We start from the raw sequence: 18,196 nt of genomic DNA on the forward strand, positions 1-18,196 counted from the left end.
GAATATATTAAACAGGTGCAATACATTTTCGGGTCGCTTTACAGCCATACACCTATACACACGCTGTATGCCTAGGATTAATTCATTGTACCATAGGGGTATATAAAAGAAGGGACACATGCCACCTCAAAATTATTGTTCATTTGTCATATATTTTATAATTATTAGACTTAAACTTTATAACAATAATTGTTCAATGATTTATGAAAGTGTTTTTAAACAAATTTGTTTCATTGTAATGAGGATTTCCCCCCTGTATGCTCTTCTAGTGTACCCGTATCAATTATGAATGTATTCGCCCTGCATTGTCGGGTATCATCAAACGACTGCGTGAATGCTAACAATCGAATGGAACGGTATCAAACTTTTGAAGGAAATATTAGAAAAGAAAAGAAAATGGATCATAATGTTTAGTTCCAACGAATAGGTAATTTAACCATTGGGCCTGGGGCAGTGCATAAACTCGATTGGGATCATGTAAAGTCAGTACTTTGCCGCCATACAATTTATTGAATAATGCAAATTTCCCAAGCATGCACAAAGCAGTAACATAATGTTGATGCGTTGAAAAAAGTGCCACCGTCGATGTGAAAACACCATTTCCATGATGAAGAATTTTATTTTACAACTTACATCCTGCTTACATATTTCAATGTTATGATATGCCTTTCGAAAAATATTCGTGTTGGACTTTCTTCTTCTTCTTACTCTTGGACAGGCGCGTACGCAGGCTATTGCCTATCGACGTTTAATAAATTTCAGAAAACACAATTTGTGTGGAAATTGATCGGGGGGGGGGGGGGGGATTACCTCCTCGTCCCAAAAATGATAGAAAGGACGGTTCCATGGAAACGTTTGAGTTTAGTGAACGCCTTTGTACCACGCTGTTGCCCATAAAGTCGGATTATTCTGTTTCTTACCTCTGCTCATGAAGTGTTGTAACAATATGATTTATACGTGTTTGATAAAGTTGATATCTTCTCAGATTGACGTGTATTAATCAATTTCTATGACTCTTTAAATTGATCAATAAATTTTATGATTATATATAAAATTTATCCATCAAGAATAAATCATACTGTAACAATCATTTATGAATAGGGGTCAGAAAAAAATGTTTATATCCAAGAGTATATACTGTGCTTCGCTTCTGTTCTACAAGATTGACCTAAAAACACTTCCTCTGTACACAAAAATGAGTGTATATGCTCTCATCAATTTGCATTTCATAAAGGCTTCTATAGTTCGATCCGTGGGTATTATTGCAAGGACCATCATTGTGTTCATCTTCAATCATGGATACATTCAATATATTCACCCCGAGTTTTTGCTTCCCCATCTCTATCGAAGAGACCGGGTGGTCCGGTCCCGGAGGGGGGGGGGGGGATACTCAGATTTGTTTTGTTTTGGACGGGGGTGTGCCGCTAGCTCTAGCCTCGAAACCCCTACCCATTATGAAGGGGGCATTCTCGGGCATTTTTCACAATTTACGGGAAAACGGACCAATTTTAAATGGTATTTTTGATAAAAGTGGGACCCATGTTTGGGAATTTTTTGTGAAAAAGTGACCGATTATGATTAGAGCGGCACACCCCCGTATGTCCTAGTATGTGAGTACCCCCCCCCCCCCCTCTCCGGTGGGTCCGGTGTCCGGGAGGCAATCTCCATTGGACACACCCTTTTCTTATCAATACAGACTCACTCTATATCCGTCTTTTTGATCGTCACATCTCCCCTACCTGAGCGTAATTATTGATTCTCTTCACGATTATGAATAGGGGGCTGGCTTGGACTAACGATTTTTGACAGAATGAAAAGAGTCGGAAGGCTATTGATTGGGTAATTATTGTTTTGTCTTGTAACTAGGCTTTCCAGCAAGTTCGTCTTTAATAGAAAGTAGCTAATTGTGTTTACACATGTGGGTTCTAGCGCGTTTCCAGTCACAGAAGAAGCTGTGGAAATAATTTGCCCATAAATATAAGAGAAGAAAAAACAAGATCATCATTTCGTCAAAATCTCGGAATTAAACTCCTAAGCAGAGATGAATCATAAGGATCAAATAATATGATATTAAGTCAAAATAAATACCAATATAAATTTGCATACAGTTTTAGAAACTTGGAGAACCAATCCCGACTAGCACTCGTGCTAACTTTTGGTTCTCCCTTTAACAACATTTTAAGTTTTTAAGTTTAAAAATATCCTTTATTTGAATCACTTATACGCTATTGGAACTCTGTGAATTTCAATTCCAGCCACAAATCTCTACGTATTATTGAGTTATAGCTAATTCACAGGTTTGATATGACATGGTATATGATTAATTTACCTTGTACACATGGTTCAACTAGGGATATTTTCTTTTTCTTTGTAACTCATGTACATGGGTATTTTGTTACCCACTTGAATGCGTTTGTAACAGTGTGTTATGTTGTTGTTTTGTTGTTAATAAATTCAAATTCAATTCAGAAGAGGTAGGGGTAGAGGCGGTAGAGGAAGGAGTGACTATAGCGATTTGGGGACGGTGGGGGGTGCTATTTCCGTGAGTTCTTTTTCTCCTGTCTTTCTTCTCTTCTTCTTCTTCTTCTTCTTCTCTTTCTTCTCCTTCCTCTTCTTCTTCTTTATATTTACATCTTGAAATAAAGGGGATGCCCCTGCATCCATTTTATTTGAATTGGCTCAAAATATCACCCAACATTTTTGCATGGTCAAGAATCATGACATAATTTTGGTAATTCTTTATAAACTTGGCCAACAATGCAAGATAACAAAATTGCTGGAAAAAGAAGATGAAGTTGTCAAAAGAATAAGATTGGAGTTCAATTTCTGAAGGAATATATTATTCTTTTCAAGACAAATACGGTGACAAATAATATACATCATCATAAACTATATGAATGCTTTGCTTTGCATATCAGAGTCACATCCACATAGCCTTGCCTCACATCACAGTTAAAAAACCTTTTATAGCTAAAGCGGGGTTTTTTTTTTGGGGGGGGGGGGGTGGGGTTTAGCTGATAACAGTACTCCAATCAAAAGCAAGTACAAATGATTCCTTTTTTTTTAAAGAGAAAACAATCTGTTTTATTTCATTCAAAAATATTTGTACATGAATAAACAATCTGTATGTACAGCCTCACAGCACCTTAAAGACACTTGAAAGCTTGTATACTTGTAATAAATACTGATGTAAAGCAATGAACAATATTCAATTCTTTCATAGGCTCAAATATGCAGTCTTTCACTTGCATTGTCCATTTATTAGCATGCATAGCAAATACGTTTCAAATACATTTACCATTATAATAATCATTTTATCTTGTAGAACATTCACATATAATAGAATAGCTTGGTAAACACCATCTTGCAAGGAGGAAATGATGGGAGAGGAAAGAGGGGCAGACCAACTAGGACATGGACTGATAACATCAACCAGTAGACAGGCATGTCATTTGAATAGCTAACTAGAACAGCTGAAGGCAGGAAGTTTTGGAGAACCTGTGTCTTAAGGTCCATTTCATTGTCACCCAACAACCTCCAAGCTATTGGATATAGAAAGATAGATAGATATGTTCACAAATCAATCTATGATTCTCATACTTTTATCTAATAATATTGGATATTTTTATAGTGTACATATCCACCACGTAAGGTGCTCAACGCGCTCCAATGTTACCCCGGCCCTGCTAAGCTACTGATTTCAGTGCTCACAGCACTCAAGGAATTTCTTCCCATTGGTACGATAAACATATCATTTAACAAATCTTTTACAAATGAATCTCCCTGTCCCAAGACCAGCTTCACATTTGGAATGTCAAGAAACAAGCAAATAAGACTATTTACCAAAAACAAACTAAATATTTAAATGGCTATAGACAATGGAAGTACACATTTAGGCGAAATACTTAAACTTGTAATATCATATAAACTTTTACAAACAGAATCAAAGTATCACCATCAATCTTTGATTAATGTATGAAAGTAAATAAATGAAAACTGACAGAATGAATTAAATAAATAACTACCCAGTACTACAGTAAGTTAATCACTGCTAATAATAATTTATCTTCTACAAGTTAAAATCAGCTGTTCCCGTTATTGAAAGTGATAACACAATAGAAAATTAAGAATAATGAAGTTGTTTTTGAGTGAATAGAAAACAACTTAAATAGTGATTAATATAACAAAATATTTACAATATCTATCACCTCCTCACCAAGAATCAAAATTCAAACACGATAATCTTGGTTTGCACGAAAATATATCTACAGATGAGACAGAGTCACAAATAAATAAAAGCAGTCCACAGCAGATAAAATACTTTTTTCAAACTGTATGAGGGTAATGCAAATGTATACACTGTAAAATCAAAATACAAACTTTTAAATGAATACATCATCTTGATTTAAGAAACTAGCAATTCACAAATAGCACACATATAGAATCTAATTCCAAAAGGGTCAAAAGAGCTACAATACATCTACATAGAAAATGATTTCGCATTCAGTGAAGTTAAATTGTATACAAGAAATAGCAAGATACTCTTTACTCAAACCAATTGAAGATCCATACATGTATAGGGATACGGATTACAACATTTCTAAACTGTACATTTTTGTAGCTCTCTTTATCTCTCTGCATAGTCGCTCATTTGCTACACATGCTCTTTTGCACACAACCATAGGTATCAATTAAAGGAAGAATGGCTTTGTAAAAATTCCAACTTCTGGGGGGTGTTTCACAAAGATCCTAAGTCGAACTTAACTCTAAGTTGGACTTAAATATTATGGAGAGCCATTTGTAGCCTTAAAATAAAATATATTCAAATAAAAAAATTAGGTGTTTTAGACTTTTTATGAATTACACATCAATAACATTATATCTCATTGATAATAGAAAATATGATTGATTTGAATTAACATTTTATGCCTTTTAAAATAACTTTTACAAAATATTTTCAAAGATGCTAACGGCTTTCCATAATTTTCACGTCCAACTTAGAGATAAGTTCAACTTAGGATCTTTGTGAAACACCCCCCTTGTCTTGATTAGCACCATGTAAACACAAGTATAGATTAATCTTGCACTGGAAACATTTCAATAATCTTAAATCCTTTGGTATATTCATCCCTTGATAAATACAATGTGGAACAGGGATATTATTTGTGCGGTGTATAATGAGTTAATTTGCTTTTTACTACACATGTAAAGCATAATCTATCCCAACAAAGTAGTTTGGTGTATCCAATATACACTTTTCCACAATAAATAATATATCAGAAAATAATAGTTTTGTAAAGACTGTCCCCAGACACTACATGTTAGCCCATTGACTACTGAGTTCTCTCATTCCCTACTGGCTTAATACAGGAACTATTCAGTTCCAGTAGACAATGGGGTCTCAACTCACAGACCCAGATCGCAAACTGTTACATTACCTGAATCACATAAATACCCATGGCACACGGATGAAGATTGTCTACGTTTTTCAGACACAAACATTCACATTACCATTGTTTTATTATGATAGAATCTGAATCATGAAATACGTTTTGAAAGTTTCCTTTGACAAATATCATTTTGCACAGTGAATGGCCCTTCTAAGCGAGTCACAGGGAAGCACTTGTAATATTCAAACAAAGTTTGCAGCGACGGATCCAGGATTTTCCAAAAGATGTGGCTGAAGCCATTCTGGGTGGGGTATTCTGGGGACGGAGCCCCCAGACGCCCTCAAGTTTTTAGCAATTAAGAACCTTCAAGATAACCGTCTTGAGCGATAGAAAGTTAGAAACACACCATCTCCTAAGGACTATTTTATACGTCATTGAAATGTACGGTAGTCAATGTTGTTTTACAATTCTTTATTTTCCTGCTGGACTAAAAAGCAAGTCATTAATCCTGTGTGCCTCAGTTCTCACACTGCCATGGTATTGAGTTGAAACAATACAATACAAGACAAGACCAAGACCAAGACCAAGACCAAGACCAAGACCAAGACCAAGACCAAGACCAAGCTCTGTAATTATTAGGATCTCTGTCCAGTAGTGCCGTGTTTGTGCCATCGAACTGGATCGACCAAATCAATTGATTCATAATATATGTATATGCAATATTTTTTCCCGTAATATGAGAGTAATTTTAATAGTTTCATACTATTAATTAAATGTATTGTTAACTGTATAATTGTTTTAAATGGGGGCACGCTACAAGAGTCCTATCTCGCACCCCGGGGCAACGTGTCTGACACGGCCGGTTGTAGCAACTACTCCGAAGATCAAGATTACACTAATCTTGATCTAAGGAGACACGAACGAACGAATATAATGATGATGTTAAAAGAAATTCAGCAAGATTTGTACTCATTGCAAAACAGGAGGCAAGAGGCAGGGCACATCGTAAAGGCCTACATGAACATCCCATATTGGAGCTGACTATTTCTTCCTATACAGTGCTACTATACTATAAACCCTTTGGATGATACAAGGCCAAAGAATTTTGTCATTCCGTGTCTTATATGTTACCTCGTTTCATGGAATAATATATATTGCAACAATATTTTTTCTTGATAATAGGTCTGACCTCAGCTTTGGCACAGGATTATTAACTTTTTACAATCTGCCGGTATACTGTTGACGGTGACATACGGAACAAAAGATTTTGGTCTTGCCCAAAACTATCTGGACCAACAAACCTTCTTCCTGGTCTTAATCCATATGCTGTGCACATACAATTGTACATGTAGTTTGTTCACTGAATTATAGAGGACCAAGTGTCGACCACTTCATCTAATAGTGTGTTATTGAAGTTTGTGGTTAAATAATGAAGTAAAAATTCTTGATAACAAAAAATAATAACTTCAAATATAAGGTGTCAGAATTTTGAAATTACGTATTATTACACTCACAAATTTCCTAGCTGTTATATGTTTATATTTACTGGTTCACTGCATCATATCTGAATGAGCCTAAAGTCACATTAACATAAACAGTATACGGAAGAAAAGGTAGTCCTGTTGGTCTTCCGGTCGCTATTTCTTTATGGTTGTGATTAACAGACGAAAACAACTTTGAGGGCACACTAGAGAGATGGATCATGCACAACATACTGCAATTTAGACCAATAATTATCAGGTAATCTTTTGAAGTTATTTAAACTTGGTGCTGTGACCGCAGACTGAAGAAGATTGTTCCAATAACTCTTTGGCTGAAGGAGTGTCCTCTGAGATAGAGTGTGATTAAGTCACTATCATCTGTCTTCTGATTTCTTCTTCCAGAGGGGCGTGGCCACAACATGTTGAACTCTCCCTACTGTGATGTATTCATCTGGTTTATGAGCACCTCTGTGTAGGTTATACAGCTCCTCTATGGCTCTCTCTTCAATCTAGGGTGACATAAAGAGAGAGAGAAAGAGAGAGAGAGAGAATAACACAATTTAATGCAAGTATAACAAATTTTCATTTTTTTTTACTTCATTTAATTTATTTTCATATTTCTCATGTTACATATACATTTCAAATAAAGTAAAAATTGTTTTTTCAATCATACATAATAAATAACAAAGATAAGAGAAATATGATGGGACCTACGTCATATGACTCATTCGGAATCAGATTCCAAATTCAAAGAAAGATAGGATATACTCCACTTTAAATCATTATACTATGACATGTGGAAATCATTTTTTTGAGCATATAAAATGTAGATGCTGTACATGCCTGTATCTTTGCTAGGGTCTTGTTCTTTGCTTTATCAATATTGTTCTTCTGTTCTGATTCAGCTATTATGCCATTGATTGTTTAATATGTATTTTCTCTAAGTTTCTATTATTGTTTTCATCATTGCACAACGCTTTGAAACACTTATAAATACCTGAATCTGTGCTAGAGTCTTGTTCTTGGCTCTATCAAGGAAGTGCTTCTGTTCTGATTCAGCTCTGATGATATCTGAGAACTTGACAGACGGTGTAGGAGGAGACACAGCACCACTCCTCTGCCACGGACTGCAGGTCAACAAAGGAAATAAAAGAATCATCTAATAAACTCCACAGATCCATTACTGATTATGAAATAAGTTTAAGTAAATTTAAGGAAGACTTTGGAAATAACAAGACTGCACTATATCGGCTCTAATATAAGAGAAACATTCAAGGAGGGTGTAGGTGGAGATACAGCACCACTCCTCTGCTACGGGCTGTTGTAGGTCACAGAAGAAAGTAACAGTAAAAGCAGAATCCAATAAACAAACTCGAAAAATCAATTACTGATTATAGGATACTATGTTTAAGATAGACTTTACTGTAAACAATGATAACAAGTTATCCGTAGCTTATCTTCCCAAGTTTGAATTAAAACTATGCAGAGCCTTATATCTTCTTCTTCTTTTTTGTTGTTGCCCCAGGTAACATATTCCTGCAATTTGTACTATTTTGTCACTCAATTTCACCTGATAAGAGGATACACATATCTTTAAAGCAAATTTAGTTGATATACTGTATGGACCTTACAAAACCATCAAAAATAAATTCTATTTAAAGAGAGGATAAACTTCTTAAAACTAAACTTAAAAAAACAACTAGAGTCCCCTTCTTGAAAGAAGGAAAAAAAAAATCAATTATATGCATCTTAAAATTGGTTTGGAGGCAAAAACAGAAATGTCTCTCTCATGTATCGTAATGACTTCAAACAAACATATATACACAATAAATACAAAAACCAGCTCATAGTTAACTCAATATATTTTGTTTTGCTTAATACAAATTTGCCAAAGGGTAAATCCAGGGAACATGTCATGAACTAACCATCTCCATACATATCTGACTAATGTTAGGAGGTACGTGTATGTTTAAGTAAATATCTTTTTCAATATTTCTTACTTGATGATTTCTTTAGGGCTCTCAGGGGAAGCTGGTCCACTGGTGGATGTGATCTCTGGATCCTGAAGTCTTTGAGATGATGATGAGGGGGTGGCTAGTCCAAAACTAAGAGACAGATAAAGAGAGAAAAGATCTTTGATATGTCGTGTTTGTATAGAGCTTTTTTCCATTTCCTTTGAATTGTAATCTTTTACTTGTACAGGGTCTCTCAGAAAAAATAACCAGTATTAATACGGAAAGAGCTACTTTTTAAAATTAAATAAATAATAAAAGAGAAATAGAAGTAAAACAGAAAGAGAAAGAGAAAGAGAGAGAGAAAGAGATAGAGAGAGAGATAGAGAGAGAGAAAGAGAGGGAGAGGGAGAGAGGTAGAGGGGGAGAGAGAGAGAGGGGGAGAGAGCAGGAGAGAGAAAGGGGGGGGGGGCGGGGGTATGAGAGGATGATGTAAAGCGGTACAAGATAATTCAAGAAGAAAGATATAGGAATAGAAATTAAATATGAAAATAGACAAACACAACAAACAAGAAAAGAACAGAAAAGAAAAAGTGAATGGGAAGAGAGAAGAAAGAGTGACAGTGTGAATGACAGAAAAATTTATAGAAAAAAAGCAGCAAAGAAATGATACAAGAACACATATTAGAAGACAAAAATAAATAGAAAGAAAACGACAACAAAAGAAACCACCAAAGTAGACAGAATCACATTTCACTACAACTCTCAATGTCATTACTTGGAAGAAAAAAAAAATACTGGTATATATGTACAGAAAAACACAATTGCAGCATGATTTCCTCACCATAAAATAAACGTAAACATGAACCAAAATGCACAATCACCAGGCTAATCAACCGAAAGGAGCACTAATTGGAAAGACTGCAGGGTAACTAATAACTGGTGCATGATGAAGATAATGAGCCGCTGGATAGGCTACTTCAGGTGTTAAAACCATCAACCTGTTAACTGTATCTAAGGGGTGGTGTGCTCTTTCCCTCTACTATAGCCTCAAGTGGATCCGAGCTCACATCCCTTCCAACCTTTACACTGCCAAATCTACAGCTTGCCATATATTGCACCGTGGACCATGAGTGCATACAGTGTAGATTTTAGTATTTGAGGTTTTTTTCTTCATTGGATTTGTTTTTGGGGTAAGTTTTACTTGCACTTCTGGTTATGATCATCAGTCTGATAAAAATTAGTTACAAGTCACTATGGATTATTTATAAACTAGTTTTTGGAAAGGTGAAATAGAAAAACTAAAAAAAACTCAAAAGCAGCAGCAACCACAATCACAACAACAAAACTTGCACATTAAAGGACATAATAACCATCTAAACGTACTACTATGAACTCCCTTGTTAATTTCTAACTACAAGGATTAATTTTCTATCATATCCATTAGTTTGTGTTGTAACTTTAACAATTCATAATGTGAATTTTTGTGTTTGTTATAAAAAAAAAATTGCCTATTGGGGCAATGATATGGAAATAATAATTAGAAATAAACAATATATTACGACGAGGGTTGTGTCACCACAGATAAAACATTTGGCTCTGACCCTGAGGACGAATACCTAGGCTACTACAGTTTAATAAGCGGATGATTAGATATGGCACTTCTAGGGTGATGATTAATCCAGATGTATGAACTCTGACCTTTGTTGCTCTCATTGAGAGTGAGTATGTCTTCATCAGCTCAAGATTGCCAAATAGCCCACCACATGTATATCTGATTTGGGAAATAAGCCCGAAGTTACAAATAGGGTCTTGATCAGCTCGAGACTTGACCTCGAAACTTGTAACTCAAGATTTTTTGCTCAGCGTTCGCGCATTGTGCGAGTCTTCGGGCTGGTGAAGACGCACCGGACAAATAGCGGATATTTTGCAAAATAGCCCAAGTCATCTTGGGATGATTATCTCAACCAAATATCCCGCTAATTGCAACTGCGGGCTGATGAAGACGCAAATTAGATGGATAATTTGCGATCGGGATGGTTAAACTAGAGGGTTATTTGGCAATCTCGAGCTGATGAGGACAGGCCTATTGAGAGTGAGTATGGGTGAGGAGGATGTAATAACCGTCTTGTTATATTAGCTTCAAGCAAGCAGCTCATAGTGCAGCTTACAATACACGGTATACAAGAAGGTTGTGACAGTTTATCACATGGTGTATGATGTGATCTTTATCTATGGACAACATACATATATGTCACATGTATGATAATGGGGAGTGTTTCACAAAGACTAAGATCGACTTTAAGTTGGACTTAACTATGGCAGACCGTTCATGCCACTGTTTGCTCTCACTATTTATTACTGGCATTGGTCTCTCAAGGGACGTACAAATCATGTTCACAAATCTACAGAATTTACGTTTGTTGATATTTCATTATTGAAGGAAAAAATATTATCTAAAGATCATAATGGTGAGAGCAACCATAGTTAAATCCAACTTAACGGCGATCTTAGTCTTTGTGAAACACTCCCCAGATCAATAAAGCCTTGTTCAGAAATGAAGTGGGAAATCAACTTTTTCTGTCTTTCTACATGATAATATAAGTGCAATATCCATCTCATACATGTATCTGTATATATAACACAGAGCTCAGTGAATACATATATAGGAATTTCAATGCACGCAGTGGCCATTCATTTACACGTTTTGAAAAAGAAAAAAAAAACAGATATGGTTCCAAAATGGTATCACTCATCTCATCTCAATTAAGCATACCCTGTCGATTCCAGCTCTCATGAACAACGCTACTCTCTTTTCAAATATACTACGTATTTTGACGGTCAGATATTAAAGTTATACGTCACCAATTGTATACTTCATCTATTAGATTAAATACAGGTGGATGTCGGTTTCAATCAAGAAATGTAATATACACATGTAAGTTCAATAAGAATTTATAAATTCCATAACCCTTGGTCCATTTAAGTGTGGTGGGGTTGGGTTGGGGGGGGGGGGGGGGGGCGCGGTTGAGAAAAAAAATACACTGTATATTGTCAACTGACTTGACACTGCTTAATGACTTCTCATTCTAGTTTTGTGTATCCTTTGACACCACATTTTGTTGGCTGCCGCAAGAAGGGTTTGAAAGCCACAATTAACAACTGAATTATTTATACCCCTTCAAAATTTGATGTGTTTTTGTATTTTTCATAACTCAAGAATGAAAGATGGACTGCCCAGGGAAAAAAATTCATGGGGGCGGCGGGCAAATTCGCCCCAGAAATTCCTAAAAGTGCCCCCAAAATAGGACAAAAATATGATTCATGGGGGGACTTAAAAAAAGGAAATGGTCCAAAAGTGCCCTCTAAACAATTAAGGAATTTCAAATTCAAGGGAAATGAAAATAGTTCATATGCACCCTGGGCAAACTGAGGAGATAAATACAACTATATGTCTTACCTTATTTTCCTTGATGCAGAGAAAGTTTTCTTATCTGGTGATGAAGATGGGACGGGATCCCAGATAGATTCAACATCTTCATCTTGAGCTTGGAGCTCACGAAAAGAGACTTGAGATGGCTGACGTGGCGCCACATTGGCCCTGTTCACAAACAAGAGTTATTAGATATTTCATCAAGTGACAATTTTGTATCTCCACTTTCTAGTAGAGTCAAACCTGGTTTAGCGACCACCTGTCTACAAAGACAACATTTTTTTTGTTTCCAATCAAAATGATTTCTAATTGAAACATGTACTAAAGGAACCTGTCTACAATGAACACTTTTCCTGTCTCTCTTGGTGGTCTTTATAGACAGGTTTCACTGTATATTTTGCAATATGTGTGGTAAAAAAATTAACTGAATTATCTCTTCACGGCATGATTAGATTTAACATTACACATGAACAGTCAAGTATAACTTAAACTTGTTTATGATGTTTGTATCAAGAAACAAAGTAAAAACATTTTTTAATTTTTTATTTTGGGTTTGATTTTGTTTTGCAGTGCAACTTGAATGCACATATTTTTATTAACTGTAATATGGCCCTAATATTCAACATTATTATCTTTATAAGACTTTGAAGTGGTACAATAAATCAGTGTATTTTTAATATCTTTAGCGCAGTACTCAGATGACAGATCAATATCATTTTCGCATTGCTCTGTCTCTTCGGAACTTTAACTGTCGATACAATATCCATTCACTAAGGTAAGTCAGATTTTGTTATTTCGCTAGTCAGCCTGATATGGAAGCTGTGAGAAAGAATAGTGGGAATTATTTATCTGAGGAGGGACTGGCAAAGTACTATTTTTCGCCCCGAGGAAGAAATAGTAACTATTGCAGTCCCTCCGAAGATATATAATTTCCACTATTCTTACAAACTAAATGCTTGGTATATTCGTTTTATATCACTTCGTTACGATCCGAACGTTTGATTAATGATTGGCTGGCATTATGGTTTTTAACTTTATTCTTATGTCACCCACATTGGGCCGGCGGTATTGGAAAAGTTTATAATCAGTTTGAATTTGTCAATTTAACCTGCGCACAATTATATTAACGCGCATTTAATGAGACGCGCTAATTGCGCATTATTTTTTACTGAACATGATGTGACGTCACAATGCTTTTCTACCTGAAAATCTCATAGAGCATGCGCAGTTCTGCCCATGGAAAAATAGTGGAAAATATTCGGAGCTCTGACAGAGATTTGTTTCAAATAGTGAAATAATATTTTATCACGTGACCACCAATTGACCAATCATGTATTTAGAAAACTCATGAATATTCATAGAAGGGATATAAATAATAATGTATGGCTTTGTTTTCGTGTGATATAAGTTTATATTGCTCTTGCTATGACAATATTTTCTTTTATCACACTCTAAGCCATCCAATATATAAGCATCCATTAGAAGTGTTAATTCATTAAACCATTGCCCACTGGAAATAAATGGTCCCTGTATTATGTATATGGAATTGAGAGAATTTAGTAGTCAATTGATGAACTTACCAGGGGCAAGTCACAGGGTTGTGGTCTCCTACCACCTGTCCATCCGTCCCATCCCCGCCCCCAGTCCTCTTCTCATCCACCCCTCCCCCTATCAGAGCAGCTTGCATCTCCTTCTTCCTCTGCTTCTGGGACTTCTTCCCCAGGGGGGTGTGGCCCCTGACAGAGGGTTGCTGGGGTCTCTGTGTTGGGGAGAGGGGGGTGTGGCCCCTGGCAGCAGTATGCTGTGGTCTCTGGGTAGGGGAGATCGGGAGGGGTGATGTGGCGGCAACCAGTGGTGCTCTTGCTATCTGCGCTGGAGGACTGGTTGGCCCAGGGTACGAGCTGGCTTGGGGTTTGTTAATACCTGACTGGGACTGCATGATATCCCGAAGACCGGTTATTGGGCTCTTTGGGCTGTGAAACAGAGAATAGCAAGAAATATTATCATACCCCACCCCTGAAGATGAAATTACTTAAGTTGTAACACTCTAATTCAGTAGTTAATTAGGTGTATACCACAAAATAATAGAAAATATCTATAGTTAGATTTCAATATTATTTGTTATTTACAACTGTACTGCTACAGCTAACAATTTTTCTAAACATGAAGAAATACACATACAAAATGTAAAAAACACCTAAACATGTCTTCAATGTGAATTTAGATCACTTCTTTATCTCACCCATAGAAACAAAAAAAATCATACCTTGCCCAACTCCAAATCCTAGAACTGCCAGAGGGTCCATTATTCTCTCCCTGGTATAAACAAACATAATATATTTACAGAGATAGTGTTTACAAGCATGACTAATAATATTCATACATCATGTAGCACATGTATCTATCCATAAAATGTCTATTGATAACTATCTTTATCAAATTTGGAGACATAAAACATTCTCCTGCAACATAAAAAAATTTTTGTTACAGACAAAACAACAAATTAATATCCTTCTCTTGAAAAAAAAGAAAAAGAAAAAGAGGAATCGATGGTACTAAAAAAATCAAAGAAAAGCAAGGAATACAGACAAACAAAAGCTTATTGTCTTGCCTTCATCAGAGCACATTTTCATGTGCTTTGCTCCTTCAGCTTCCGTTATATTTTCCCATTTAAGCTTCATGCTCATTCTTGCGCCTTACTCTGATGAGTGCAAGACCTAAAGCTTCAGGATGTCTGTATTCTATGCTATTCTTCAAAGTCAGCAGAATATCTAATGCTTGGATTATTCTGATCATGATAGAAATCTACAATTAGATATCCTTACCTGACACTCTTGATCACCTGTCTGTACTGTAAGCTTGAAAGGAGTTGTTTGTCCTGCTTTCTTTCTCTCCTTTCTATTAGTATCCATATAATTCAAACCGTCTTCTCTTTTGTGTTTCCTTTCAAGTACATACATCCCATCAATGTTTTCTGCCGTCATCACTTTATCAGGAGACATCGGGTTCATTGCTTCATTGCCAGCGTGATCTTCAGAGGTAGATGATATTGCAATTTGATCCTCTGGGTTCAAAGACACCACCCTTGCAGGAGATGAGACAAACACATCCTGCAGGGCCTCACTGCAGGAATCAGACTGGGAGGGTTCATCTGGCTTGGATCCTTGGACAATGCTTGGATCATCGTGCTTGGATCCTTGGACCACGCTTGGATCATCGCAGCTCTCGCTAACGGACACACTGGTGTGTTTCCCGGTGCTGCTGGTGTGTCGACGTCCCTTGCGCCTCGCCTTTGCCTTGCGAGCAAGGGCCTCAAAGTCTTTCAAGGAAGGGTTGGAGGATTTGGGTTGTGCACTAGAGCTAGACGGATCTTGGTGGGAGGCAGCTTCTTCGGGAGGGTAGGGATCAATATGGCTGATGTCAGGGGCATTCATTGAAGGCTTGATGAATCTCGAGTATGGGAGCTGTAAGTATTTAGAAGTAAATTAATGTAAAGAAATGTCAAAAGGCCACATATTGTTCTACACTGTGTTTTTAAAGAACCGACATCGATTTCAATACATCAAACTAAAAGTAACATTTCAGGTTTTTCAGTAGCACCATTTCTTTCTAAAATGCTGGGGCATACCTATAAAGGTATGAACTACAGTATTCTTATCACAAAATTTTGTGAAAAAAAGTTCTTTTGAAAGTCTGTGAAGATAATATAAGCAAATCATCTAGACACCATGAAATACCTTGTAAAATCAGATGTGCACTGGTTCTGTTTATGTAATTTCTTGGTTATGTAATGTTTGGAATAGTAACGGAATCCAGTGACCGGGGTAATCATAATACTGTAAGCACTTTGGTCACTTGTAACTGGTAAAGTGCTTAAAGCCTGTATGTACTAGTTAGGCCAGGAGGGATTAGACCACCCAGCGAGGTCACTGATAGGAGGTTATCTCATTAACTCAGCTCTCAATTAATATAAGAAAAAGAGGATCACGGGGGACCAACAGGCATCCCTTAGGCATTGTTTTCTATATAGAGGGAGCAAGTAGCTACAAGTAGTACAGTGGGGCTTTAAAAAAAAACTAGATGGAATTTTGACTGGGCGCAGTCGAAAATGATGCCTCCGCCATAGAGCAATTTAAACAAGTTTGGAGTTTAAATCTCCAGTGGTTCTTGAGATATCATGATAACAATCTCAATGTATGGAATTTCATAAGTTGACCTCTGTGACCCTTGACCTTTGACCTACGTGCTCCAAAATCTACTCAGATTGTCTTCCTATGGTGATACACACTATCATTAAGTTTGAAGTTTAAATCTCCAGTGGTTCTTGAGATATTATGATATGGTGATACATACTATCATTAAGTTTGAAGTGAAAATTCTCCAGTGGTTCTTGAGATATCGCAATAACGATCTCAATGTATGGAATTTCATAAGTTGACCTCTGTGACCCTTGACCTTTGACCTACATGCTCCAAAATCTAATCAGATTGTCTTCCTATGGTGATACACACTATCATTAAGTTTGAAGTTTAAATCTCCAGTTGTTCTTGAGATATTATGATAACAATCTCAATGTATGGAATTTCATAAGTTGACCTCTGTGACCCTTGACCTTTGACCTACGTGCTCCAAAATCTAATCAGATCGTCTTCCTATGGTGATACATACTATCCTTAAGTTTGAAGTTTTTACATCTCCAGTGGTTCTTGAGATATCATGATAACAATCTCAATGTATGGAATTTCATAAGTTGACCTCTATGACCCTTGACCTTTGACCTACCTGCTCCAAAATGTAATCAGATTGTTTTCCTATAGTGATACACACTATCACTAAGTTTGAAGTTTAAATCTCAAATGGTTCTTGAGATATCGCGCTAACAAACTCAATACAAGGAATTTCATAAGTTGACCTCTGTGACCTGTGACCTTTGACCTACGTACTCCAAAATCTAATCAGATCGTCTTCCTATGGTGATAACTACTATTCCTGAGTCTTAAGTTTAAATCTTAAATGGTTCTTGAGATATTGTGATAACGGTCAAACGGGACGGACGTACGGACGGATAACTCGAAAACATGATGCCTCTGGCACCACCTTCGGTGGCGGAGGCATAAAAATTATTATTCTAATCAACTCACAGTTTCTTTATAGGCTGCAGAGAGTTCCTCCAGGACATGCTCATCCAGAGGCTCCAGGCTACCAGACTCTACCAGACAGGCAAGGTTCAGGCAGATGTACTGATGACAGCTAGCCTTCAGCTGCAGGGCTTGGTACATGCTCGCGAACTGTAGCAACTCGGCTACGTTCCTCAAGGTGACTGGAAAATGAAAGCGATATCCTATTTTTCAGACTCTGCCAATCCTAGTTATAATTTGAGGGGTCAGTGACACAAAGACGAAACTCCATTATGAGAAAAAGTAGTTAAGTTAAGTCTATGTTTCACTAGCCATTGACTTCAATGGGTGGAGTTAAGTCTTTGTGTTTCCTGGAAAGCCCACATTTTTCTGAACATTTTGATATCAAATACACATTTTGGCAAAATATGAAGTTACGTCTTTGTGTCACTGAACCCTCAAATTATTCCTTTGAAGGAATAAAATGTACACGTGGTAGTCCTGAAAACTTTACCTACAGGTACAATTCTTGCAATCAAATTGCAAGCATGTTTGTAGCTATGACGTAACATCAATGAAGGTACTATGGACTGCACTATAATCAAGATGAACAAAACCTGAATTTGAAATACATGTATGTACTTTTCAGCCCACCCTCAAAAAAGAAAAATTACTGCCATTTATGAGTCAGTGATTTTGAATTGATATTTGGCTTTTAGCAAGAAAGCTTAGCACATATATGTACAATCAAACTGAAGAAGATCTGTTACTGTATGCTGTTCACCAAAATAATACTTAAAATATCTGCTTCACACATACGTTG

General features: G+C 36.6%; 1 protein-coding gene across 2 annotated transcripts in view; it reads right to left on the reverse strand.

Moving 5' to 3' along the window:
* Nucleotides 1-6,323: 6,323 nt before the first annotated feature.
* Nucleotides 6,324-18,196, reverse strand: part of LOC100888923 (inhibitor of Bruton tyrosine kinase) — a 29,207-nt gene continuing 17,334 nt past the window's right edge. For both annotated transcript variants that reach the window (XM_030994725.1, XM_030994724.1), the window contains exons 14-21: nt 17,398-17,576; nt 15,082-15,720; nt 14,523-14,572; nt 13,837-14,229; nt 12,284-12,424; nt 8,872-8,976; nt 7,869-7,998; nt 6,324-7,380 (exon numbers count right to left, since the gene is read on the reverse strand). In XM_030994725.1, the coding sequence (XP_030850585.1) occupies nt 7,246-7,380; nt 7,869-7,998; nt 8,872-8,976; nt 12,284-12,424; nt 13,837-14,229; nt 14,523-14,572; nt 15,082-15,720; nt 17,398-17,576 (1,772 nt within the window). In that variant the 3' untranslated portion in view covers nt 6,324-7,245. The remainder of the gene's footprint in view (nt 7,381-7,868; nt 7,999-8,871; nt 8,977-12,283; nt 12,425-13,836; nt 14,230-14,522; nt 14,573-15,081; nt 15,721-17,397; nt 17,577-18,196) is intronic.

Source organism: Strongylocentrotus purpuratus, unplaced genomic scaffold (genome assembly GCF_000002235.5).
Source record: "Strongylocentrotus purpuratus isolate Spur 01 unplaced genomic scaffold, Spur_5.0 spur5_scaffold_21, whole genome shotgun sequence".
NCBI lineage: Eukaryota > Metazoa > Echinodermata > Echinoidea > Camarodonta > Strongylocentrotidae > Strongylocentrotus > Strongylocentrotus purpuratus.